The 26,891-nt window shown below is 47.3% G+C and overlaps 1 protein-coding gene across 4 annotated transcripts in view; it reads left to right on the top strand.

The window, feature by feature from the left end:
- Window positions 1-26,891, top strand: part of nckap1 (NCK-associated protein 1) — a 36,430-nt gene that overhangs the window by 2,381 nt on the left and 7,158 nt on the right. The window contains exons 2-24 of one of the 4 annotated variants that reach the window (XM_070977723.1): window positions 3,136-3,153; window positions 7,924-8,034; window positions 10,762-10,848; window positions 10,923-10,979; window positions 11,554-11,696; window positions 11,918-12,008; window positions 12,361-12,498; window positions 12,587-12,635; window positions 12,716-12,872; window positions 13,118-13,174; window positions 13,690-13,786; window positions 14,327-14,433; window positions 14,623-14,755; window positions 15,047-15,128; window positions 15,327-15,385; window positions 15,618-15,763; window positions 15,906-16,038; window positions 17,230-17,349; window positions 20,601-20,740; window positions 21,135-21,266; window positions 21,968-22,186; window positions 24,228-24,358; window positions 24,576-24,673. In XM_070977723.1, the coding sequence (XP_070833824.1) occupies window positions 3,136-3,153; window positions 7,924-8,034; window positions 10,762-10,848; window positions 10,923-10,979; window positions 11,554-11,696; window positions 11,918-12,008; window positions 12,361-12,498; window positions 12,587-12,635; window positions 12,716-12,872; window positions 13,118-13,174; window positions 13,690-13,786; window positions 14,327-14,433; window positions 14,623-14,755; window positions 15,047-15,128; window positions 15,327-15,385; window positions 15,618-15,763; window positions 15,906-16,038; window positions 17,230-17,349; window positions 20,601-20,740; window positions 21,135-21,266; window positions 21,968-22,186; window positions 24,228-24,358; window positions 24,576-24,673 (2,505 nt within the window). Of the gene's footprint in view, window positions 1-3,135; window positions 3,154-7,923; window positions 8,035-10,755; window positions 10,849-10,922; window positions 10,980-11,553; window positions 11,697-11,917; window positions 12,009-12,360; window positions 12,499-12,586; window positions 12,636-12,715; window positions 12,873-13,117; window positions 13,175-13,689; window positions 13,787-14,326; window positions 14,434-14,622; window positions 14,756-15,046; window positions 15,129-15,326; window positions 15,386-15,617; window positions 15,764-15,905; window positions 16,039-17,229; window positions 17,350-20,600; window positions 20,741-21,134; window positions 21,267-21,967; window positions 22,187-24,227; window positions 24,359-24,575; window positions 24,674-26,891 lie in introns of all 4 variants that reach the window. The other 3 variants (XM_070977722.1, XM_070977724.1, XM_070977725.1) reach the window with 3 other exon arrangements.

Genomic DNA, 26,891 nt, shown 5'->3' with positions numbered 1-26,891 from the left:
CATCACACACCATCGATTAGCTGCGGAAACCTTAAATTATGTTCCTTAAATTTCCCTAACGGTCACCTTGATAATTCTTGGCTGAGTGGCGTTCAGGTTCTCGTTTGCTGTGCTTGTCTTTCAGCCAGTGGACCTTCTAACGTCAGCGCTCACAGGGTGTTTCTTGTCCTTAACCCCATCACCTCCAAGCTAGTGCGCACTTAGCTAAAATACACATTTTCAAATGTCTCATGACTACAGTCCAAGAACGGCCCGGTCCCTGTGTAAGGAGTAAACCAGCAGTATCATGTCCTGGAGCATTGGACGTGTCCACAGGATGGACACAACAACCTGAACACCTATTCACTCCTTATGTATTTTATCAGGGTTTTCTTCTGCCGGCTGTGGTGCCAACAGTGTCTCTGCTCCATGCTGCGTTCTTACTGTAGCTGTTTTCTACAAAATTAGCTCTTTTTTGCTGGAAGGTGTAGCCAGGTAATACTGTAGGCTTACCTGAGGTGGCTCAGAGGGGACAGTAGCTGCAGTCACATGTGAATAATTGCCTACTGGGAAAAACAAAGTACAGTTTGTCATTTAATGAAGGGCACTTGTGATTACCAGCAGCACTTCTGCCTCTCATTTTTAATTTCACAGGCTTTTTATGAGCCGCTAAGTGCAAGTTGCCCAAAACCTTCACAGATTTGTCCTGGTCTGACTGACATGTTACCCTGAGAAAAATGCAGCCCAAGCTGAATTTCTTCAGACTATTGGCACGTTTCATATTTGTAGTCAGTCTCTTGGACATGAAGAGACAAAGTGGCTCGGGTCAGGGATGGACGGTCGTGCCATCGGGGCTGTGAGTATGCAGGCTTTCTTTGAAAGTGAAGACTTCACCAGCTGCTTCCTCCCTTCACTTTCAGTTCGCTCCATCGGTAAAATCAGCTGTTTGGATGAAAACCTGCAGACTCTCACCCCTCCATGACACTGCTGCACGTCTGTGCTTTAGATGGTAGCACACTGTAAAAAGTGTGCCGTGGCTCAAACGTTGGCTGAGGGATTCCCTTTTCTCATCTGTATTCAACACATACTGTTGGGATTACACTGTGAATTCAGTCAGTTTTCAGTCACTGGTTTAAAGCTGAGCCGGTTATTCACTGCAAAATTCAACATGGAGAAATTTAGATTCCAAATTCTGAAGTCTCTAAATGTGTTCATCAGGAATAATGTAGGTAACGTGTTAATAACTCACCCATTTTGTCTGTCTGTTTTCCTTAACTGTTCTTGTTCCTCTTTTCTTCTACTTTCCAAGAAGAAAGTCGACAGATAAGAAAACCTGGCAATCCACAGTATGTAGTTAAGCATGCATGTTAGCGCTTCATTAGAACCGTCATTGAAGGATGTCCACTGTTGACAGTCTGGTCCTGATCTGCTCCAAACACCGTCAGGACTATGTGCCGTTATAACATGCTGCAAGACAGCTGGCGCAAATGTGGCTCAACAGAAGTGGCCAACATCAATTCTTCAGTAACACACCAAGGTTTGATGATCAGTACTGTTTTACCTGCATACTTCAGGTCCAGACATCGTCCACACATGTGGGATGTTTGTCCGTGTCAGACACGTTCTTACTTACAGGAAATACTGTGTTTGGTTTGGAGTAGAGGTGACACCTTGGTAGACCGTGCAGGAGGAGGAGGAGGAGGAGGAGGAGGAGGAGGAGGAGGAGGAGGATAATGATGGCTGCTTTTGCATTGATATTACTGCTACATGTATCTGGAGAAAGAGTGAAAAGCAGTATACAGGCAAGCAGCAAAGAGCCACTCGCTGGCTGTGTAGCAGGATACCTGTGCAGTGTGTAAATACAGCTTCAGGGGCAGCTCCCGCCCGCAGTGGACACAGTTTGACCAACCTTTACTAGTGGACATATTTCTACCATCACATGGTTTATACCGTCAAACCGCCCAGTGTCCGTTAATATGAAGGAGTTTTCAGTCTGCTGTTTGTGAGGACGTTCCTTCACTGGCCACCGGTAACGATGCATTTTACATCAACCACAGAGATTGCAGAGTCTCCGGCATCATAAGCAAGCAACAATCTGATAAGGACACATTGGCTGATGGTAAACTCACATGCAGTGCTCACTCTCCGGTGGACAAATTGACAAACCTAGTTTGGCATTTTGTTACAGACAGATATGTATAATCTGATGCTGACCAATATATCAGCCCAGAATATTTATCAGTCCAGCTCTGCGTAGAGCGAGCAGCACCATCGTTAACCGTGTAAGACTGGAGAGCAGCCGACATCAGCTTTGCTCTAAGTTCCCAGAACAAGATTGATTCACTGTTTTTCAGAGATGTTAACTTTCATACCAGGCTAACCCAGTGCCGTCGTAACAGTGTAATCTTAACAGGGCCGTAGTGACAGGGCCATTGTAGTCCTCCTGGAGCACACAGGAGCTGACGGTTGCTTATAGGTGAGCTAAATTAGTAGACCGGAGCTGTAGATGCCATCTCTGTCTGTCTCTGTCTCAGCGCTCCATGTCCACATAAACTGTGAAGTGATTTGTTGGAGCGTCGGCAGCAGTGAAGCCGTCAGGGAGCTCTGCATTGTCAGTTACTAAGCAACAGCCACAGAACAGACACCGCAGCCAATGAGAGCTGCAGCGGCCAAACTTTGTCTCCACGCTGCTCTCTGTGAGACGGGGGGGACGGGGGGGACGGGGTGCCCAGAGAGTCAGCCATATTGCTTCCATGCTCTTTCTTTCAATGATGTGCTGTTTTCAATGTGTGTGAGTGTGTAGGTAGGGACACCACACCTGTGCGTTAAAAAGTGTAAATATGATCACATGACGCAGCGTTTGTTGTTTTTATGTGTTGAACTGAAAAGAAATGCCAGAGCGCCGTCCCAAACGGACCTCACAGACCTGCAGAAAACACCTGTATGACAGCAGCTGTGTGTGTGTGTGTGTGTGTGTGTGTGTGTGTGTGTGTGTGTGTGTGTGTGTGTGTGTGTGTGTGTGTGTGTGTGTGTGTGTGTGTGCGTGTGCGTGTGCGTGCATGCGTGTGCGCGCCAGCGGTTTGTCTGGGTGGCCTCTTGGTTTTGATTTCTTCTCTTCTTCTCTCCGTTCCAATGCTTCCCCCCTCTCCTATGCAGCAAGGACAAGTTTGGAAGGTTTGCAAAGTTTATCACCTTCCACTTATGAAACCCCACCCACCCTTCCTCAACTCCCTCCTCTTCCTCCTCCCCTCCCCTCCTCCTCCTGGCTACCTGTACTGATCTGTTGGTCGTCTCCTTTGTGCCTCACTCCTCTTCATGTGTGAATCTGTAATGCTGAGAGTAGGGCTGGGCTCCATTCACCCTCAGTGAAATCTGTCATTATCCAGTCTTCTTTAGCTTATGATACATCCTCACACAGGCTTTTCTCTGCTTTGTTTGGGGAGAAAAAGAAATTTTCTTATACCAGTCTGCAAAGCAAAAGCCAAAACTAGATTGGACCTATTTTTGTGAATACCAGAAACTTCTGTCAGTTAATAGTCATGAATATTGCTTTTGAATATGCCAAACTGTCAGACCTGACAACATGGGTGCATACGTGTTAGCTGCATTCATACCCAGTGATGTCTGTGCATTTAGATGAGCTACAGACACGTTTGATATTCTTACTCCAGACAGTGTTTTCCACTGTTTGTCAGTGGCCACCATCTAATCATCTCTTTACCACCCCTGCGATGTCTTCGATTGTCATAAATTAACTGATCGATTTATCTTTAACCGTTGTAAAATCCCAATAAGCACTTTTTTAGATGACCATTTAATCCTTAAAGCTTTAAGATTTTTCTTAATTGGTTTCCAGTGGGTGCAGATCACTCTGCTGCTGGCAGGCAGTGCAGGCAGTCCTCCAGCTCTCAGCTGCTTGTAGAGGTTCTCTAGAGGTTCTCTTCGTAATCACATGGAACTGTCGGTTCTTTGGAGCTCGTTTCTTTCTTTAATCCCTGCTTCCCTGTGAGAAAAGAGAGAGCTCACACAGAGTGAGGAAGAGCAGACAAAGACTGCTCGTCCCAGTGAGGACACGTCTGTTCAGCGTGGTTCCTGTGGACTCTGAAGGAGTACAGAAAAGATGCCACTGGGTGTTTGAATATTTCATCCAGGAGTCAGCAGCCATAATTAGTTTTCATATGTAGGTTATCCTGCCCAGTGCTATCTATCACAGGGTCCCCTGCCTTGTGTCGCTCAGTGTGGGGGCCCTGTGAGACGCTCAGCTGTCAGTTTGCTACCCGGAGTGGAGAAATGGTGGTGGAGGCAAGACTAAGGTCTGTTCTGGTATCCAGGCAACAGCTCCCTTACTCCTCCCTGACCTCCACTGATTCTCAGCTTATTCCCATGCCCTGATCCTTCATTCACTGCGTCCCTCCTTCCATCCATCCTTCCATCAGCCCCCACCCCACCCAAACCCAGCCAGCCAGCTTACGCACTAGCCACCACCAGCACTAATGGACGATACCACGCCATGTAAATGAGAGGACGAATCAATCTCCATGCTTTTGTTCAGTGACGCTAAGCTACTCGGTAGCTCGGCTAGTTCTGCTCTTTACCTCTGGAAGTAAAACAATAATGGCTGAATGGGTAGCTTAAGCTAAATGCGATGGCGTGGCTATATCGAAATCATTTTGAAGGATAATTTTGCAGGTTTTGCATGTTTTAGCCCATTAATTAAAACACATGTATATCTTGACCGAACATCGCTGCCAACCATTATCCAACGTGCAGATCCTCACATTGAGTGTTTGTCAGTGTGTTGTTCATTGTCAGAGTCACTGTCACCTGTAATGCAGCTCAGACAGACAGTGATGAAATCTGTCAGGTGCTTGTGAGAGTTTCTAAAGTCTAACCTGTAAGAGTCCGCTGTGAACAGCACCACATCCACAACCACAGAGTCAGAAAACCAAACCAGGAAAGCAAATGTTAGAGGGGGATTTGGTACTTTCTGGCATAATGAAATCACTGTTGGTAGGTTACCCTCAAGTCTTGGATGGTGGAGCTTCCTACAGTCATTTGAAAACACCAACAAGTAAGTAAATGAATCTGTTCAGTTTATTTATAGAGTACCTATCATCACAGCGTGCTTCATAAACGTAATGAAGGGATCATCAAAGACGTTCAGGCCTGTCTGTACAATAAATTCAGTTTAAAGAGCACGTTCTTGATCGACCTGAACGCGTAAAGGAAAGCTGTGGACCACAACAGCAAAAATCTGCCAGCTTTAGCTTTGAGTTTGGGCTAAAATATGGAAAACACTGGTTCAGTCCTTCAGTCAGCACACCAGCGTCATGGAGTAACCAGACAGTGTTTTTCACTCTGCAGCTCCCCGGCGTGAGTCAAAGGGTAACTACATTTCAGCAGGTGTAGAGACTCGTCTGGTGTGTAGGGTGAGGCTAGCGGTGTGTTGTCATCAGGAGAGCACTGTGTTAGCTGCGAAGCTTGTGCTTTTGCAACCGCATGGATTTCACAGTCACATCTTGATTCCTTGTTTGTCATTTAACAGAGTTAAAGTCATCCTGCCTCTCGCACACCTCAACAGGCTTTCTTTGACCAGTCGCTGTACACTAAACACACAGTGACCTCGAGCAGGAGCGCTGACGGCTCCTGAAGGTGGAGCTCTGGTCAGGTGTGAGGGAAGTGGGGGCAAGGAAACAAGCTGAGACTCAAGGTCCAGTGTGTGTCATCGATGGGTAGTGACATCGTGTTGGTGTTGTGTGTTCTTCTGTGTCAAATCCCCTCAAGCGTTTTGTGTGTGCGACCCTGCAGCAGTAGCTGTGTTTCAGACCGAGCTCTACACGAGCTCAGCATGCCTGTTTTAGTGTTTTAGTCAGAGCTAGCTTCAGCTAACAGACTGGACAGACACACTGAACGGGGCTGTGGCTTAGCAGCTAGCATGATACATGTTGTGTAGTTGATTTTGCGCGTGGGTTAGGCTGTCCTTTTTTATTTCTCTTCTCAGAATAATTTGTCTCTGGAATTAAACCTATTTTACACTTTGCACCATTTTGCATCCCATGTTGACTTATAGCAGTGCAAAATGGCAGCAGATGCTGATCAGTGTTTCCTCATAAACTTGCAGTCTAACCAGCAGCGTCCACAGCAGTGGCTCTAAGCCGTCCTGTAGTACTCGCAGCTGATCTGTAAATTGAAGGCGATGAGCCTTTATGTCCTCTGTGGCTGGGAGGTTTCCAAGTCTGTAGCTCTGACCTCACCCCCGCTCAGCAGTGCAGTGTATTGCACTTGGAAGCGCAGTGCAGAATGCGACTCTATGTAACGTTTGAGCATTTGTGCGAGTGTTAAGTAAAGTGAAAATCTGACTGTGTCACTTTTAAGTACCCGGGCTGTCAGTTACCTGCTGTGTGTGAACTAGCATGTGTTGCTGTCTCGTGGTTTCATTTTGTACTGGCTGATGCTGGAAATGTTCCAGTGCCATGCAAACTGAAACCCAGGTTTATGGTTGTGGTGCCGTTTCAAGCCTGTTGGTGCATTAGCTGCGATGTTTTACTGGGGGTAGACGTATGACATTTATAGTGTAGTTGTGTGTCGTAGACTTCATTTTGGTAACTTCATGTTACTTCTTTTGGCTTTTCTAAATGTGTGCTTCCACTCTCTAAACTTAAACCTTAACCACGAGGAACTGAATCCTCAGAACGGTCAAAGGCACTGACCCCTTCTAGGATTGTTCCTCTGTGTTTGCCAACGATACATTCACTCTGTTTATGGCACATGCATGGAGCACATCCTCACCATTCACAACTACACTACCCATAATGCATGAGTGCTGTCGCTTCCTGCCGGAGTCCGGGCGGTCAGGCAGATACAACACCACCTCCAGAGGAATAGATTAGGATATTGATGAGAAGGAAAAGGCAGCTGTGCAGGTGTAGGTGAACTAATGAATCCCTGCTGCTGTGCAGAAGGTGCAGCTCATGTAGGTACAGATGACAGGAACCAGGTCTTCTCTCTGACCACTTACCTCCATTTCTCAGTTGACCTCTCTCTCTGTGCCCCTTTATTGACGGTATTTCTTCATCGTGTCTCTCTTTCATTCAGTCAGTCTCTTCTTCATTCTGCCCGACCTTCACTCTGCCTGTCATGCAGTGGTACTAACCAGTGATGGCTGAGAGACGGTGTTTGACACTGAAACCCTCTCATCTCCTGGACTCTCTCAGTGGTTCTCATCCTTTCTGCGTTGTGGACGACTTTTGGGAAAGCATAACTTCTGATCACGATCAAAACGAGGCACGTGAATTGAAATGAGAAGGCGGCCCAGGCTGAGGCGATCGTAACGAGAGCCAGCAGGTACCACATGCTGTGGAGCCTGTAGAAAGAGTGCTATCACGAGCAGTGTGCCTTCTTAAAGCAGCGTTTGAGTGTGAGGCTCAGCTCTCTGACGTCTCTCCACAGCTCAGCAGCTGAGAACCACTGATGAACTCAGGCCCAGTCTTTCTCCAACAGTTGAACCTGGTTTATCCAAACATGAAAACCACAGACTTCCAAACGGAGCTCGGCACAGTGGAGATCTGCTGATTGGGAAACATTCTGGAATCTCCTCTCGACACATGAATCTTAATGGCAAACTGGACTGCAGAGCGCACTTGCATCAAGTTTGTGTGTGTTTGTTTTCATGTCTTGAATATGCCTCTGGTCTGGAAACTGGTGTCAGTGTTTCATTCACCTGAACCCCCCTCATATCCTGGGCTGAGATAAACCAGTTTTCACTGTGAGCACTAAATGTTTCCCTGGTGATGACCACACATCTAACATGCCTGACCATACGGAGTACGAAGTTAGAATAATAGAAATGAAGTCCGTCAGAGAGTCGTAGGTGTTTCAGGGGCAGCAGAACGTACTGTGTTTGTGTTTCTTGTCTCCTCACCTCGTCTTCTCCTCTCCTTTCAGGCGTGTGGCGACCCCAAGGCTAAGCCCTCCTATCTTGTTGATAAGAACTTGGAGTCTGCGGTTAAATTTATAGTCAGGAAGTTCCCTGCTGTGGAGACACGGAATAATAACGTGAGTACTGCATGTCGTGTGTGTCTGCATAGTGTTTGCGTGACACAGAGAGGAGGAACCCGAGTGTCTGTTCACCTGTGTGATTGATTCAGCTTCAGGTGTGTAACTACACGTCCTTAAACGGCGACACCCTCAAATCTAGACTGTAGGTTTGATCACTGATGTGTGTAGGTGCAGCTGAGCAGATCTGGAAGATAGTAGAAAAAACTGCTTTATTTCATTATAGCTAATTATGCAACAATTCTTTAAAATTCAGGATTTATTTTATTTTATTTTTCAATCACATACATGCAATAAGTTTCACGTAACCGATGAATCTATGTCAGGTAATGACTCGTGTCCTGTAGTTCTATAATTTTGCAGTGGAAAGTTGGCAGTGTCTATTATTACTGTGCTAAATGTCAGAAATGACCTCAGACCCCCACCACGTGAAAACACTGAGTTTATAGAAGAATGACGAAACAAAGCTCTTAAGAAAGAATTGATTCTGATTGAAATCAGGTCAGTATTCATATAAGCAGCTCACATTTATTTTGACATGCAGGATGTATATATGTGCTGCTGTTTGATGTGTGTGTGTGTGTGTGTGTGTGTGTGTGTGTGTGTGTGTGTGTGTGTGTGTGTGTGTGTGTGTGTGTGTGTGTGTGTGTGTGAACGTGTGCGTGTCCAGGTTTGCCTTTGCTGAACTAAACCGAATCATTGCTCATCAAATATGTCTTTCAGCTTTACTTGTTAGCTTAGCTCGTAGCTTTTGGCCTATGTGTTTATGTGAAACTGTCACTTAGCAAACAGCTTTCTGTGAGTGTGAGTGAGCGTGTGTGTGTGTGTGTGTGTGAGTGAGCGTGTGTGTGTGTGTGTGTGTGTGTGTGTGTGTGTGTGTGTGTGTGTCTAGCTAACTGCTTTATTCAGTATAACCGTGCAATACTTGTCTCTTACGTTGTTTTCTGCTTTGTTTCTGTCTTTGTTTGTTTGTTTGTTTGTTTGTGTTTTGCATGCTAAAACTTGGCTTATTCCGGACTTGTGCTTTTTGGTAAGTTTTTGTATCTAAGTTTCTGTAACTTTTGTATTTTCGTTCATGTACCTAAGTTTTGTAGTGAAGTACTTTTTTGTACCTGGTTTTGAAGCTGTTTTGGAGTGTGTTTTGTTTGGCTCTGCTTCCTCTTCCTCTCCCTCTTCCTTTTCCCTTTTGTCTCTGCTGGCAGTGTTTTTACTTTCTACCCTTCATCCACTGAGTGACTGTGTGGCTGGTTTGCTCTTTGGTCAGACGGCTTGATGACCAAGCGGCCGGCCGGTGGAGTGACGGCCTGCCTGCCTGCACTAAGGAGCATCACAGGGCAGACGCACTGATTGATCGTCCTGTCAGCTTCCTGTATTCTTCAGTGCCTTTGTAGTGATGGTCGACCAGAGTCTGGACAGGTCTGAGGTCCTTATGTCTGCCTGTCAGTTAGCAGAAGGGGAAACTGACCATTCAAAGTGAGGGAGAATGTGGAGCTGAACCCCTCTGATGGGCTCCTAAAAGCCCTTTAAGATAAAGGCTGAGTGACAGGCGTCTGAACTCCTTGGTGCAGCAGCAGCAGCAGCAGCAGCGTCGTCCACCCTCTTCACTCTTCTCTCTGGGTCCAGTTCCAGTTGTGACGCTTTGAGGCTCGCTGACGTTTACATACAGTTTGCTTCAGTCATCTGTCATGTAAATGAAAGCTAGAGATGGAGCTGTCACATTGCTTTTCACACTGTGTCTCCCAGCATGCTAAATGAATTCAGACTGAACCTGTTTTCTAGTCTGGGTCTGGAAACACGTGGCATCCACAGCTGAACGTTTCCAGACATCAGCAGGGACAGAAAAAGGTTTTGTCCTCTGATGCTTCTTCGCTCATTCAGTTTGTCTCGTTTCTCTTTTAAAACTTCTGGACGCTCTGAGTTTGACCACCTGGCTTTGCTTTGACAGTCCTATTTAGCTTTGGTCAACATTTTTATTCTGGTGTGTGATAAGATAAGATAAGATAAGATAAGATAAGATAAGATAAGATAAGATAAGATAAGATAAGATAACACCAGCTGCCGCCCAGACTTTCATTCTGTTCTCAAACATAAATGATCAGTTTATTGAAAGTTTGGTCAGATTTCAAATCAATAAACCAATAAAAGAAACTGTCTTTTGCTGAGCTCTGCTGTAGGTCACATGTCCCAATGAATGTCCAAATGAAGGACATGTCCCGATGAAAACGGACGTCTTCTACATTTTTAAAGTGGATCCATTTTAATCCGTCTGTCTTCTCTGTGTTTGTGTTAATGAAAGAAAAAGTCCAGGATCACTGAATTACTCAGCACCATCTCATTAACATCAGATTGCAGTTAATTTAGTCCAAATGAAGAGAAAGTGTAATTTATTTGAACAAGATACAATAAACTGGATCGATCCCTGAAGGCAAACGTAGTGATTAGATTCTTTAGATGGCTGACAATAATGAAAACACAGATATTTCTCTCTCTGCTTTTTAAAAATGTAAGACAGAAGAGGCTTTGGTTGAATGCAGCTGGAGAAGCTTGTAGTCTGTGAATCTGAGAGAAGGTGAGTATTAGTAGTACATCTGTACACAAAGTACTTACAGAAGACGGACGGGGTGTCCAGTTAGAGGTAACAGGTCCTCGTCACGCTGCAGTCAGGGCGAAGCGGTTGTCCTGACTCGTACAGTTTGTCATATCAGTGCTTTGTGTTCACAGCAACAGCTGGCTCAGCTGCAGAAGGAGAAGTCGGAGATCCTGAAGAACTTGGCTCTCTACTACTTCACCTTTGTGGATGTCATGGAGTTCAAGGTGGGAGAGCTCACAGACACGCTGTCAGCTGATCAGAAGGAGTTCATGGTGCTCACTCTCACCTTTGTCCACAGGACCATGTGTGCGAGCTGCTCAACACCATCGACGCCTGCCAGGTCTTCTTTGACATCGTAAGTGGAACTAAACACATCGACAGATGCACTCAGCGGCCACTTTATTAGGCACATCTGTTCAAGCTGATATAACCCAATGCACAGCTCAGCTGTAAACTGCCCACAAACATGGGGATGGTTTTATTGACGCTGTCAGAAAGGCGATGCTGTGTGTTAGCACACTGAATTGTGCTGACAGGTGTTTCACATCACCACTAACTGTGGCCTTAATAAGAAATTAATTATTGAATTAATGTTCTTTTCAGTATTCTCTGTACTGCATTTTCATCTCCCTTCCACATTCAACCGTAGCTGAAATTGCTAACTTTAGCTACAGCATGAGCTAGTTGAATGAAACCAGTACCTTTGTGCAGGTGGTCATTGCTCACCTGACAGACGCTTGTCAGAGGAGACGAGATGTGTGTTAAATGTGGATTATTGGAAGTGAAGGGGCCGACATGGACCGACAGGTGTCACGTTTGGAGGCCACACTGAATGTTTAGTGCTTATTAAACTGCCTCTGCTGAAGAGGTGCTCAGGTGAATATCATTTCAGTGTTCAGAAAAAGGCCACATTGTCTCTTCCCTGTCAGACGGTGAACTTTGACCTGACCAAGAACTACCTGGACCTGGTGGTGACGTACACAACTCTGATGACTATACTGTCTCGTATAGAGGAGAGGAAGGCCATCATAGGACTGTACAACTACGCCCACGAGATGACGCATGGAGCCAGGTGAGTGAAACACACATGAGGATGCAAACACACACATCAGGATTTATGACACACACACACAGTCACATGCTCACACAGAACAACAAGTGTGTCCTCAAGTTCCCCAATAATCTCTGCAAACACACAGACGCAACCAGGAAGTTCTCTGAGCTCAGAAGTCCAGCGATACCATGGTTTGTACAGTCATCGCAGTTCTGTGTGTGTGCGTGTGTGTGTCGCAGTGACCGGGAGTACCCCAGGTTGGGCCAGATGATCGTGGATTACGAGAACCCTTTGAAGAAGATGATGGAGGAGTTTGTCCCCCATGGAAAGGTGTGAGACCTGAGCTAACGTTGTTGTTTCTTTGTCGGTGGTTTCAGTGTGATTTATTACGTGAACAGCAGATTTCATCTGGTGTCTGTCAGGACGCAGCTGCCATAGCATCTGTAGTGCTGCTTTTAGAGAAGAACAATTTCCTGCTGGGACAGCGGGAGCTGAAGAGTCGACTGACGTAAAGAGAAAACAAAGTGAAGCTTGTTTGAGCCGCTGCTCGTAGTTTGAGCGATGCAGTGCGGCGACACGGTGATCAGCTGGAGGAAAGCTCGCTGTCCACACTGACTGTCATCTGTCTTAAATCAGTTTGTCTCTCCTCACCCCGTCTCCTCTGGTTCATCTCGTCCTCCAGTCCCTGTCCGATGCCTTGATCAGCCTTCAGATGGTCTATCCCAGGAGGAATCTGTCCGCTGACCAGTGGAGGAACGCCCAGCTGCTGTCCCTCATCTCTGCTCCCTCCACCATGCTGAACCCTGCGCAGTCAGACACCGTATGTACGATTGTTGAGTGATTAGTGGTCGTGCCTCATCGAAGGAGGGTGGTTAAATTGAACTGCCTGTGCTTGTCTCTGTCTTCAGATGCCATGTGAATACCTGTCCCTGGACGCCATGGAAAAGTGGATTGTTTGTAAGTACTGTAGAAACGGATTCAGACGTTCACAGGAGGGCTGCTTCCTTTGGTCACATGATCCTGTGTTTTTCCTCCAGTTGGGTTCATCCTGTGTCACGCAGTGCTGAACAGCGACGCGGCAGCGTTGTCTCTGTGGAAGCTGGCTCTGCAGAGCTCCACCTGCCTCTGTCTGTTCAGGGACGAAGTCTTCCACATCCACAAGGCTGCAGAGGACCTGTTTGTGAACATCAGAGGGTGAGGACGCACGGGAGCAGACAGACGCGTTCAAATGTCAAACCGTTTGACTGACACAAACGTCCCAGATGTCTGAAGTTCGGCTGATCTTTCAGTTGCTGTGGAACATTGAGGTCGATGTGTTTCAGCATTTCATTAAGCCGTGTTGTCCGATATGAGCGTGCACGTCAGACGTGCACTCAGTATGATGCAGCTGCTCAGGATGTTTTTACTCCTTCTGACGTTTTCTCTCTTTGTGTTTCCAGATACAACAAACGCATCAATGACATCAGGGAGTGCAAGGAACAGGCCCTGTCTCACGCGTATGAGCCAAATCTCTTCACTAATCCCTTCATCCAATTCCTTTTTGCTCCTGACACACAAACCAAACCCCCTCCTCACATTCTGTGATTTATTTCACTGCCCACATTTTCTGCTCTGTCCCCTCTCTCTTCCCACCTTGAAGCCTCGCCTGGGCTGTGCCTGCAGCCTTTAGTCTCTCTCAGGGAGTCTCACACAGAAACATCACCTTCCTCTTATCTTCATCCCTCACTCTTTTTTTTCCTGTTGTATCCTTCCCTCTTTGTCTCCCCCGCTGTCTCATCTCTGCTTTTATCCTTATTACTTATTCCTTCTTCCCCTTTCATCTTCATCCTCATTCTTCTGCCATCACTGTCATCTGCTTACTTTTGTCCTCTTGCAGGATTGTCCTGAAAGTGTCAAAATACCGTTTAATCTCGCTGCTCGTGTGTTTTGATGCTCCGCTCTGACTCTGTCTGTCTGTCTGTCTCTGTGTCTGTCTGTCTGTCTGTCTGTCTGTCTCTCTGTCTGTCTGCAGAGGCTCGATGCACAGAGAGAGACGCAAGTTCCTCCGATCAGCTCTGAAAGAGTTGGCCACTGTTTTAGCTGATCAGCCTGGACTACTGGGTCCGAAGGTAGTAAAAAATTCCACCTTAAGCAGTGAAATGACACCTTAATTAACCACACATTCAGTGTTAGAGGAGTCAGGTGAAAAGTAGTAAATGACAAACCAGGATACAAAACAGCCTTAAAGCACAAAAATTCCACCTTAAGGAACTTTTAAAAATGATTTGTTATAATTAAATTCATTTTCCCTCATGACCCTAAGTTGTCCCCCAGCTCTCTGCTGTGGGACTGAGATCCTGTGTGGACTGTTGGAGCCTAATATAAGATACGGTACCTCCTTAAAACACTAGATTTAAGGTGGTACTACAGCTTGGCTTCTCTCGGAACAGACAAACTGTCCCACCTTAAACGTCCTGTCGTCCCTCTGGACAGTTGGAGATTTGCTCAGCCTGACTGACTTTGTAAACAAGTTCAGAGTCTGAGGGAATGTGGTCGCTGCCAGCTGCTCTCGGTGATTTGTCTTGGGGAGTTTTTGACATTTTCCTTTCCCGTCTAAAAGTCTGTCCCTCTGTCTGCCTCCTGCCATATTCCTCTTTGTGTCCCGCCAGGCGTTATTCGTGTTCATGGCGTTGTCATTCGCCCGCGACGAGATCATCTGGCTGCTTCGACACGCAGACAACATCCAGAAGAAAAGCACAGACGACTTCATAGACAAGTACGCAAACACACACACACGCACACACACACACACGCACACACACACACACACACACACACACACACACACACACACACACACACACGCATTACCTGATCGTCTGTTTGGCTGCTTGTGTTGCTTTAGTCTCAGGTCTGCTTATGTTCGTGTGTGTGTGTGTGTGTGTGTGTGTGTGTGTGTGTGCAGACACATAGCAGAGTTGATCTTCTACATGGAGGAGCTGAGAGCTCACGTCAGGAAGTATGGCCCTGTGATGCAGCGGTACTATGTCCAGTACCTGTCCGGGTTTGATGCTGTGGTGCTGAATGAACTGGTGCAGGTATGAGCAAGCGCGCACACACACACACACACACACACACACACACAGCCCTGCTCCATGAACACACAGAATCTAAGCTGAGGACAGGACGCAGCACGTTGACATCATGTGACATAACGCACTGAAACGTTAGAGACTGATCTGATGATGACGTATCAGAATATCTTCTGACTGTCCACGAAAGGTTGAGATCTTTGCAGATGATCATAACATGTTGGTCCCTGGTTGAAAGGTTTGAGATAAAACTTGCTGCCCTTGTCTTTCTAAGCAGTTTTCTGTCTTGTCTAACAGAACCTGTCTGTGTGTCCAGAGGACGAGTCTATAATCATGTCTTCTTTTGTCAACACTATGACCTCTCTGAGTGTCAAACAAGGTAAACCATTCTTTCAGATCTCACAGGAGGAGTAGGAGCAATGACAGGAGCAGTAGCAATACTGCAGTAGGACTACAGTTTTGTCTGACTTTGACTGCTGTGTGTGTGTGTGTGTGTGTGTGTGTGTGTGTGTGTGTGTGTGTGTGTGTGTGTGTGTGTGTGTGTGTGTGTGTGTGTGTGTGTGTGTGTGTGTTCCAGTGGAGGACGGAGAGGTGTTTGACTTCAGAGGCATGAGGCTGGACTGGTTCAGGCTGCAGGTGTGCACACAAATCTGCTGCTTTAATGCTTTAAAACCATGATCGAAAGCCAGTTAGTGTTGGTTTCACAGCTACTGAACACACTTTCCACTAAATACTAAAAGCAAAGGATGAGATAAGATAAGGCTTTCTTAATCCCCATAGGCAGAATGACACTACTGGTCCACTTGTCTGTTTTGAATGTGAATGAGGATGAGGATGAGCTCTTCTTCCTCTCCTCTCCTCCCTGCAGGCCTACACCAGTGTCTCTAAAGCCAGTCTTGGTATAGCCGATCACAAGGAGCTCGGTAAAATGATGAACACCATCATCTTCCACACAAAGATGGTGGACTCCCTGGTGGAGATGCTAGTGGAGACGTCGGACCTGTCTATTTTCTGGTGAGACATGCACATGCATGCTAACTTGTGTGTGCTAACAGGTGATCAGATACGGCTCGTGTAGGACGAGCTGAGACGTGCGAACTGGTCTTCAGACGCTGTAACGTGTCACTTAAAGTGTGTTAATGGTCTTCTCCTGCAGCTTCTACAGCCGTGCGTTTGAGAAGATGTTCCAGCAGTGTTTGGAGCTCCCCTCCCAGAGCCGACACTCCATCTGCTTCCCTCTGCTCTGCACTCACTTCATGTCCTGCACTCACGAGCTCTGTCCTGAGGAGGTAAACACGCGGCGCCGCCTCGCTCTCACCTGCTGCGACGACAAACGTCTGCACGACCACAGCGTCACTGATTTTAAATGATGATGTGTTGACAACAGGAATGACTGCGCTTTATCTCTGACCTTTTGTGTTTGTTTGTGACCTTGTGTATTTGTTTATGACCTTTTGTGTTTGTTTGTGACCTTGTGTGTTTGTCTGTGACCTTGTGTGTTTGTTTGTGACCTCGTGTGTTTGTCTGTGACCTCGTGGGTTTGTCTGTGACCTCATGTGTTTGTGACCTCGTGTGTTTGTCTGTGACCTCGTGTGTTTGTGACCTCGTGTGTTTGTCTGTGACCTCTTGTGTTTGTGACCTTGTGTGTTTGTCTGTGACCTTGTGTGTTTGTTTGTGACCTCGTGTGTTTGTCTGTGACCTCGTGGGTTTGTCTGTGACCTCATGTGTTTGTGACCTCGTGTGTTTGTCTGTGACCTCGTGTGTTTGTGACCTCGTGTGTTTGTCTGTGACCTCGTGTGTTTGTGACCTCGTGTGTTTGTCTGTGACCTCGTGTGTTTGTGACCTCGTGTGTTTGTCTGTGACCTCTTGTGTTTGTGACCTCGTGTGTTTGTCTGTGACCTCATGTGTTTGTGACCTCGTGTGTTTGTCTGTGACCTCTTGTGTTTGTGACCTCGTGTGTTTGTCTGTGACCTCTTGTGTTTGTGACCTCGTGTGTTTGTCTGTGACCTCGTGTGTTTGTGACCTCGTGTGTTTGTCTGTGACCTCTTGTGTTTGTGACCTCGTGTGTTTGTCTGTGACCTCATGTGTTTGTGACCTCGTGTGTTTGTCTGTGACCTCTTGTGTTTGTGACCTCGTGTGTTTGTCTGTGACCTCTTGTGTTTGTGACCTCGTGTGTTTGTCTGTGACCTCTTGTGTTTGTGACCTCGTGTGTTTGTCTGTGACCTCTTGTGTTTGTGACCTCGTGTGTTTGTCTGTGACCTCATGTGTTTGTGACCTCGTGTGTTTGTCTGTGACCTCTTGTGTTTGTGACCTCGTGTGTTTGTCTGTGACCTCTTGTGTTTGTGACCTCGTGTGTTTGTCTGTGACCTCTTGTGTTTGTGACCTCGTGTGTTTGTCTGTGACCTCATGTGTTTGTGACCTCGTGTGTTTGTCTGTGACCTCTTGTGTTTGTGACCTTGTGTGTGTTTCTTCCTCCACAGCGTCACCACATCGGGGACCGGAGCCTGTCGTTGTGTAACATGTTTCTGGATGAGATGGCCAAGCAGGCCAGAAACCTGATCACTGACATTTGTACTGAACAGTGTACACTCAGCGATCAGGTAGGCACGCACATACACACACACACACACACACACACACACACACACACACACACAAAACAATAAAACAATAGCTTGAACAGATTTGAATGAGAAGGTGAGTCCTGAGCATTCAGAGAAGCATTCAGAGAGTGGTATTGATCCAGTGTGAGAGCGCCATCGATCCTCTCAGCGAACTCTCTGCCAGACAGCCAGTGGATTTCCCAAAATATCAAAGTGCTCCTGTTAGAGTGAACGCTTCAGGAGCGCAGCGCTCTGAATCTGTGAGACGGTCCGTGACACGGTCTGTAAGGTCTGTGAGACAGTCTGTGAGACAGTCTATAAGGTCTGTGAGATCGTCTGTAAGGTCTGTGAGATCGTCTGTAAGGTCTGTGAGACAGTCTATAAGGTCTGTGAGACAGTCTGTAAGGTCTGTGAGACAGTCTGTGAGACAGTCTGTAAGGTCTGTGAGACAGTCTGTAAGGTCTGTGAGACAGTCTATAATGTCTGAGACAGTCTGTGAGACAGTCTGTGAGACAGTCTATAAGGTCTGTGAGACAGTCTGTAAGGTCTGTGAGACAGTCTGTGAGACAGTCTATAAGGTCTGTGAGACAGTCTGTAAGGTCTGTGAGACAGTCTGTGAGACAGTCTGTAAGGTCTGTGAGACAGTCTATAAGGTCTGTGAGACAGTCTGTAAGGTCTGTGAGACAGTCTGTGAGACAGTCTATAAGGTCTGTGAGACAGTCTATAAGGTCTGTGAGACAGTCTGTAAGGTCTGTGAGACAGTCTGTGAGACAGTCTATAAGGTCTGTGAGATGGTCTGTAAGGTCTGCGAGACAGTCTGTGAGACAGTCTATAAGGTCTGTGAGACAGTCAGTAAGGTCTGTGAGATGGTCTGTGAGACAGTCTGTAAGGTCTGTGAGACAGTCTGTGAGACAGTCTATAAGGTCTGTGAGACAGTCAATAAGGTCTGTGAGATGGTCTGAAAGGTCCGTGAGACAGTCTGTGAGACAGTCTATAAGGTCTGTGAGATCATCTGTAAGGTCTGTGAGACAGTCTGTAAGGTCTGTGAGACAGTCTGTGAGACAGTCTGTAAGGTCTGTGAGACAGTCTGTAAGGTCTGCGAGACAGTCTGTGAGACAGTCTATAAGGTCTGTGAGACAGTCAGTAAGGTCTGTGAGATGGTCTGTGAGACAGTCTGTAAGGTCTGTGAGACAGTCTGTGAGACAGTCTATAAGGTCTGTGAGATGGTCTGTGAGACAGTCTGTAAGGTCTGTGAGACAGTCTGTGAGACAGTCTATAAGGTCTGTGAGACAGTCAATAAGGTCTGTGAGATGGTCTGAAAGGTCTGTGAGACAGTCTGTGAGACAGTCAATAAGGTCTGTGAGATGGTCTGTGAGACAGTCTATAAGGTCTGTGAGACGGTCTGAAAGGTCTGTGAGACAGTCTGTGAGACAGTCAATAAGGTCTGTGAGATGGTCTGTGAGACAGTCAATAAGGTCTGTGAGATGGTCTGTGAGACAGTCAATAAGGTCTGTGAGACGGTCTGAAAGGTCTGAGACAGTCTGTGAGACAGTCTATAAGGTCTGTGAGACAGTCAATAAGGTCTGTGAGATGGTCTGTGAGACAGTCTGTAAGGTCTGTGAGACAGTCTATAAGGTCTGTGAGATGGTCTGTGAGACAGTCTATAAGGTCTGTGAGACAGTCAATAAGGTCTGTGAGACAGTCTATAAGGTCTGTGAGACAGTCAATAAGGTCTGTGAGATGGTCTGTGAGACAGTCTATAAGGTCTGTGAGATCGTCTGTAAGGTCTGTGAGACAGTCTATAAGGTCTGTGAGATCGTCTGTAAGGTCTGTGAGACAGTCTGTGAGACAGTCTGTAAGGTCTGTGAGACAGTCTGTAAGGTCTGTGAGACAGTCTATAATGTCTGAGACAGTCTGTGAGACAGTCTGTGAGACAGTCTATAAGGTCTGTGAGACAGTCTGTAAGGTCTGTGAGACAGTCTGTGAGACAGTCTATAAGGTCTGTGAGACAGTCTATAAGGTCTGTGAGACAGTCTATAAGGTCTGTGAGACAGTCTGTGAGACAGTCTATAAGGTCTGTGAGACAGTCTGTAAGGTCTGTGAGACAGTCTATAAGGTCTGTGAGATCGTCTGTAAGGTCTGTGAGACAGTCTGTAAGGTCTGTGAGACAGTCTGTGAGACAGTCTGTAAGGTCTGTGAGACAGTCAGTAAGGTCTGTGAGATGGTCTGTGAGACAGTCTGTAAGGTCTGTGAGACGGTCTGAAAGGTCTGTGAGACAGTCTGTGAGACAGTCTATAAGGTCTGTGAGACAGTCAATAAGGTCTGTGAGACAGTCTGTGAGACAGTCTATAAGGTCTGTGAGACGGTCTGTGAGACAGTCAATAAGGTCTGTGAGACAGTCAATAAGGTCTGTGAGACAGTCTGTGAGACAGTCAATAAGGTCTGTGAGACAGTCTATAAGGTCTGTGAGACGGTCTGTGAGACGGTCTGTGAGACGGCAGCGTGTCCTCCACCACGCTGATGGATCACAAGTTAATGGAAACGATAGCTTTGAAATATGAAATGAATATTTGACGAGATCATTGATTTGTGTCTTTAGTCGTTCTTTAGTTTCAGCGTCTGTGGAGGATAAATCCAAACCCATCCAGAGCTAATGTGGCCAATAACAAGTCACCTTCAGAATCAGCTGGTCAATAAACATAGAATCAACCTTTATTTATACAGTTTACAAAGCGTGACAAAGCATTTCAGTAGGTTTCTCTGAACGTTTAGCCATCTGGAACACAAATACTGCATATGTACTTCATAAGAACACATGAAATACTTCAAAACAAAGACAACAATCCATGAAGCTCCCTTCAAACTCCGTCCCAGATGTCACAACGAAGAGCAAACATGAGGCTGTTCAGCGCTTTCATTCAGTAGTGCCAGTAGTTCACAGACAGAGTCCTAAAGTTAGTCCTGAAGACACAGAAGACAGAATCGGTGGGTTGACTGCTTCATGCTGTCGCCTTAACGCTGTGAGTCCTGAGTGGATGCACGTCGTTAAAGCTTCTTAGGTTCATCGCCGTCAGCCATTGTTTCTCTTCTTACTTTGAAAAGCTGCTGATGTCAGAGCATCAGCCAGGCCGTGAATAACTGCTCTTTGTCCGTCCGTCTGTCCGTCCCTCAATCCCTTGTCTATCCCCGCCTGTCTCTCTCCACCGCCCGCCCGCCCGCCTCTCTTCTTCTTCTCTTCTGTGCCCTAGCTGCTTCCTAAGCACTGTGCGAAAACCATCAGCCAGGCGGTGAACAAGAAGAGCAAGAAGGCGACGGGGAAGAAGGGCGAGCCGGAGAGGGAGAAACCTGGAGTGGAGAGCATGAGGAAGAACAGACTGCTGGTCACCAAGTGAGCTGAAGGAGTGGACAGCTCCTCGACCTCCTCTTTCTCCTGCTGCTGTGTCTCTTCATGCTCCTGTTCTGTTGATTCTGTCAGATTTATTGATAAGAGGAGTGTCAAACATCCATCTCTGCTGATCTCATATTCAGGCTCATTGTTGCCGTATCATCAGTTCACACACATTCTGCAGTGTTGTTATCACTGTTCCTCACGTCTGCATCAGTGCTTTTCATGGAACAGTTGGAGGTTTTCACATCGTCACGTCCACACACCTGTTCCTCCTCTGTCTGCAGCGTTCTTCTTATGTATCTGCTCTGTCTCTTCTGTCTTTTGTTGCTGTAAAGACCCAGTTTCCTTCCACAGATCAGTAAAAGCTTCGTCGTTGTTTTCTCTTGTCTCCCAGTCTGGATAAACTCCACACAGCCTTATCTGAACTCTGCTTCTCCATCAACTACGTCCCCAACCTGGCCGTCTGGGAGCACACGTTCACACCGAGGGAGTACCTCACCTCACACCTGGAGATCCGCTTCACCAAGTAAACACGAGCACACGCAGATGAAACACAAAGGCCTGAAGTGACAGCTCGTTTGGGTCCAGTTCACCGTAGAAAGCTCTGTTTATGGCCTTCTGTCTACCTTTTAAGCTAATGAGCTGTTAGCCACAGAAAAAGCAGTTTTTAATGTCAACATTCTTTGAAGGAGATGACTTGGACCTGGGGCTACACGGTGGCGCAGCAGGTAGTGCGTGTGCCTCACAGCAAGAAGGTCGCAGGTTCGATTCCCGAGTCGGGCCTTTCTGTGTGAAGTTTGCATGTTCTTCCCATGCATGCGTGGGTTCTCTCCGGGTTCTCCGGCTTCCTCCCACAGACCAAAAACATGCTCATTAGGTTGATTGGTGACTCTAAACTGCCCCTAGGTGTGAGTGTGAATGGTGTGTGTATGTGCCCTGCGATCGGCTGGCGACCGGTCCAGGGTGTACCCCGCCTCTCGCCCGTTGACGGCCGAGATAGGCTCCGGCCCCCCCGCGACCCCGAAAGGGATAAGCTGCATAGAAAATGGATGGATGGACTTGGACCTGTTGGATGACCTGTTGAGACGTACGCAGTGATGCTGTCTGAGCGTTAGACCACAGCCTTCTCCTCTGCAGCTTGTTGGTGTTTACCTTTTAGTTTGGGAGGTTTTAAAAGTGCTTTTTTCACATCCACCGTGTCTCTCACCTCTGACCGTCTGTCTCCAGGTCCATAGTGGGTATGACTATGTATAACCAGGCTACTCAGGAGATAGCCAAGCCCAGCGAGCTGCTGACCAGCGTCCGCGCCTACATGACGGTGCTCCAGTCCATAGAGAACTACGTCACCATCGACATCACCCGGGTCTTCAACAACGTCCTCCTGCAGCAGACGCAGCACCTGGACAGCCACGGGGAACCCACCATCACCAGTCTGTACACAAACTGGTACGTTCGCTGGCGTCCTCTGAGTCTGATGTGTCCTCAAGGGCGGTGCGATTAGAGCAATAAAGAGGAGTAGAAGTACGTTCCTCTTCATCATGTTGGCACAGACTGAGTCCATATGAAGTTATTATTGAAATCCAGTTGTGCAGAGTGTGAAGCACGCCTCCTCACAGCCTGTGTCCACACGTCAGCTGTTAGAAACTATTAAAACCACCAGTAGACCAACTTCCTCTGGTAGTTTGTGCTGTGCTGAAGGACGTAGTCTCGTGTTGTTGCACAGCACAAATAGCCAAACGGCAGACCTCTAGAGTTTTCTGTTTTCTGTCTCTTTGATTTGGTCCCTCATGGGAGAAACGTCTCAGTCCTCACCGTTATTACAGACAAACACACGGAAGCCAGAGCAGTCACAGCTGCATCGTCCACCGCGATCAGCAGCCGTCCACCGCGATCAGCAGCCGTCCACCGCGATCAGCAGCCGTCCACCTCGATCAGCAGCCGTCCACCGCGATCAGCAGCCGTTCACCTCGATCAGCAGCCGTTCACCGCGATCAGCAGCCGTCCACCGCGATCAGCAGCCGTTCACCTCGATCAGCAGCCGTCCACCGCGATCAGCAGCCGTCCACCTCGATCAGCAGCCGTCCACCGCCCTCAGCAGCCATTCACCACACTCAGCAGCCGTTCACCTCGATCAACAGCCGTCCACCGCGATCAACAGCCGTCCACCGCCCTCAGCAGCCATTCACCACACTCAGCAGCCGTCCACCACGATCAGCAGCCGTTCATCGCGATCAGCAGCCATTCACCACAATCAGCAGCCGTCCACCGCGATCAACAGCCATTCACCACGATCAGCAGCCGTCCACCGCGATCAACAGCCGTCCACCGCCCTCAGCAGCCATTCACCACACTCAGCAGCCGTCCACCACGATCAGCAGCCGTTCATCGCGATCAGCAGCCGTCCACCGCGATCAGCAGCCGTCCACCGCGATCAGCAGCCGTTCACCGCTATCAACAGCCGTCCACCGCGATCAGCAGCCATCCACCGCGATCAACAGCCGTCCACCGCGATCAGCAGCCGTCCACCGCGATCAGCAGCCGTTCATCGCCCTCAGCAGCCATTCACCACACTCAGCAGCCGTTCACCTCGATCAACAGCCGTCCACCGCGATCAACAGCCGTCCACCGCCCTCAGCAGCCATTCACCACACTCAGCAGCCGTTCATCGCGATCAGCAGCCGTCCACCGCGATCAGCAGCCGTCCACCGCGATCAACAGCCATTCACCACGATCAGCAGCCGTCCACCGCGATCAGCAGCCGTCCACCGCAATCAGCAGCCGTCCACCGCGATCAGCAGCCGTTCACCGCGATCAGCAGCCGTTCACCGCTATCAACAGCCGTCCACCGCGATCAGCAGCCGTCCACCGCGATCAGCAGCCGTCCACCGCGATCAACAGCCGTCCACCACGATCAGCAGCCGTCCACCGCGATCAACAGCCGTCCACCGCCCTCAGCAGCCATTCACCACACTCAGCAGCCTTCCACCACGATCAGCAGCCGTTCACCGCGATCAGCAGCCGTCCACCTCGATCAGCAGCCGTCCACCGCGATCAACAGCCGTCCACCTCGATCAGCAGCCGTCCACCGCGATCAACAGCCGTCCACCTCGATCAGCAGCCGTTCACCGCGATCAGCAGCCATTCACCGCGATCAGCAGCCATTCACCGCGATCAGCAGCCGTTCACCGCGATCAGCAGCCGTTCACCGCAATCAGCAGCCGTTCACCTCGATCAGCAGCCGTTCACCTCGATCAGCAGCCGTTCACCGCGATCAGCAGCCGTTCACCGCGATCAGCAGCCGTTCACCTCGACCAGCAGGTTGTTTGTTTTGTTTTATCACAGAAAAAAACAGCAGATGGATTAAAATCCTGTTTAGTAACATGATTACAGATTTATTCATGAACTCATTTTGGTTTTACGATTCAGAAAAGGAGATTTTCCAAAAACATGCATCTGATAATCTGTGTGTGTGTGTGTGTGTGTGTAGGTATCTGGAGACGTTGCTACGTCAGGTCAGTAACGGACACATCGCCTACTTCCCCGCCATGAAGGCGTTCGTCAACCTGCCCACAGAGAACGAACTGACCTTCAACGCTGAGGAGTATTCTGACATCTCAGGTACACACACACAGACACACACACACACACACACACACACACACACGCAGAGTGTGTTCTCACACTCAAAGACACACACAGACTGCGTGTTCACTTCATGTTGGGCAGAATTGGACGGTTCTTGATTTGACTGCTGTTTATGTTGTGCTTGTTTCTGCTGTGTGTGTGTGCGTGCGTGCGCGCGTGCGTGCATGTGTGTGTGTGTGTGTGTTCTCAGAGATGCGCTCTCTGTCTGAGCTGTTGGGGCCGTATGGGATGAAGTTCCTCAGTGAGAGTCTGATGTGGCACATCTCCTCACAGGTCGCCGAGCTGAAGGTGGGTCAACACACAGTCACACACAAACACACACAGTCACACACAAACACACAACACAACTTTAACCTGGGGGAAGTATTCAGATCCTTCACTTAAGTAAAAGTACCACTACCACACCCTAAAAATACTCAGTACTACCAGATGTTCCTTATTGAAAGTAGTAGTAGTAGTAGTAGTATATATATATGACATCATTAGGTAGCAGGTGGTTGAGGTGGTTTCTAAGATTTTTATTAAAAGAAACTGATGAAAAGTTACAAGAAATGAAAGGTGTCGGATAAATGGAGGCTTAAAAAGATGGACAGTTATAAATGTAATGTAGTAGAAAACTGCATGAAAAGAAAATGCTCAGGAACAAATTTGAGCTACTTCACCTGAGTATATATACCGCAGTACCAGTACAGCAGTGCACGCTCTGTGTTTGATTCTGATCGATGCATGTGATCGATAAGCTCTCGCTGGGTAAACACACAGCTGAGGGTCTGAAAGCGTGATGTCAGTCTGAGGCCATGCTAACTGTTAGCATGTTTGTCTAACTGTTAGCGTTATTGTCTAACTGTTAGCGTGTTTGTCTAACTGTTAGTGTCATTGTCTAACTGTTAGCATGTTTGTCTAACTGTTAGCGTGTTTGTCTAACTGTTAGCGTCATTATCTAACTGTTAGCATGTTTGTCTAACTGTTAGCGTGTTTGTCTAACTGTTAGTGTGTTTGTCTAACTGTTAGCGTGTCTGTCTAACTGTTAGCGTCATTGTCTAACTGTTAGCATGTTTGTCTAACGGTTAGCGTGTCTGTCTAACTGTTAGCGTGTCTGTCTAACTGTTAGCGTGTTTGTCTAACTGTTAGCGTGTTTGTCTAACTGTTAGCGTGTCTGTCTAACTGTCAGCATGTTTGTCTAACTGTTAGCGTGTCTGTCTAACTGTCAGCGTGTTTGTCTAACTGTTAGCGTCATTGTCTAACTGTTAGCGTGTTTGTCTAACTGTTAGCGTGTTTGTCTAACTGTTAGCGTGTTTGTCTAACTGTTAGCATGTTTGTCTAACTGTTAGCGTGTCTGTCTAACTGTTAGCGTCATTGTCTAACTGTTAGCATGTTTGTCTAACGGTTAGCGTGTCTGTCTAACTGTTAGCGTCATTGTCTAACTGTTAGCGTTATTGTCTAACTTAGCGTGTCTGTCTAACTGTCAGCGTCATTGTCTAACTGTTAGCATGTTTGTCTAACGGTTAGCGTGTCTGTCTAACTGTCAGCGTGTTTGTCTAACTGTTAGCGTGTTTGTCTAACTGTTAGCGTGTTTGTCTAACGGTTAGCGTGTCTGTCTAACTGTTAGCGTCATTGTCTAACTGTTAGCGTGTTTGTCTAACTGTTAGCGTGTCTGTCTAACTGTCAGCGTGTTTGTCTAACTGTTAGCGTCATTGTCTAACTGTTAGCGTGTCTGTCTAACTGTCAGCGTGTTTGTCTAACTGTCAGCGTGTTTGTCTAACTGTCAGCGTGTTTGTCTAACTGTTAGCGTGTTTGTCTAACTGTTAGCGTGTCTGTCTAACTGTTAGCGTCATTGTCTAACTGTTAGCATGTTTGTCTAACGGTTAGCGTGTCTGTCTAACTGTTAGCGTCATTGTCTAACTGTTAGCATGTTTGTCTAACTGTTAGCATGTTTGTCTAACTGTTAGCGTGTTTGTCTAACTGTTAGCGTCATTATCTAACTGTTAGCATGTTTGTCTAACTGTTAGCGTGTTTGTCTAACTGTTAGCGTGTCTGTCTAACTGTTAGCGTCATTGTCAAACTGTTAGCATGTTTGTCTAACGGTTAGCGTGTCTGTCTAACGGTTAGCGTGTCTGTCTAACTGTTAGCGTCATTGTCTAACTGTTAGCGTGTTTGTCTAACTGTTAGCGTGTTTGTCTAACTGTTAGCGTGTTTGTCTAACTGTTAGCGTGTCTGTCTAACTGTCAGCATGTTTGTCTAACTGTTAGCGTGTCTGTCTAACTGTCAGCGTGTTTGTCTAACTGTTAGCGTCATTGTCTAACTGTTAGCGTGTTTGTCTAACTGTTAGCGTGTTTGTCTAACTGTTAGCGTGTTTGTCTAACTGTTAGCATGTTTGTCTAACTGTTAGCGTGTCTGTCTAACTGTTAGCGTCATTGTCTAACTGTTAGCATGTTTGTCTAACGGTTAGCGTGTCTGTCTAACTGTTAGCGTCATTGTCTAACTGTTAGCGTTATTGTCTAACTTA

This window comes from Chaetodon trifascialis, chromosome 13 (genome assembly GCF_039877785.1).
Source record: "Chaetodon trifascialis isolate fChaTrf1 chromosome 13, fChaTrf1.hap1, whole genome shotgun sequence".
NCBI lineage: Eukaryota > Metazoa > Chordata > Actinopteri > Chaetodontiformes > Chaetodontidae > Chaetodon > Chaetodon trifascialis.
This window is presented reverse-complemented; position numbering and strand designations above follow the sequence as displayed.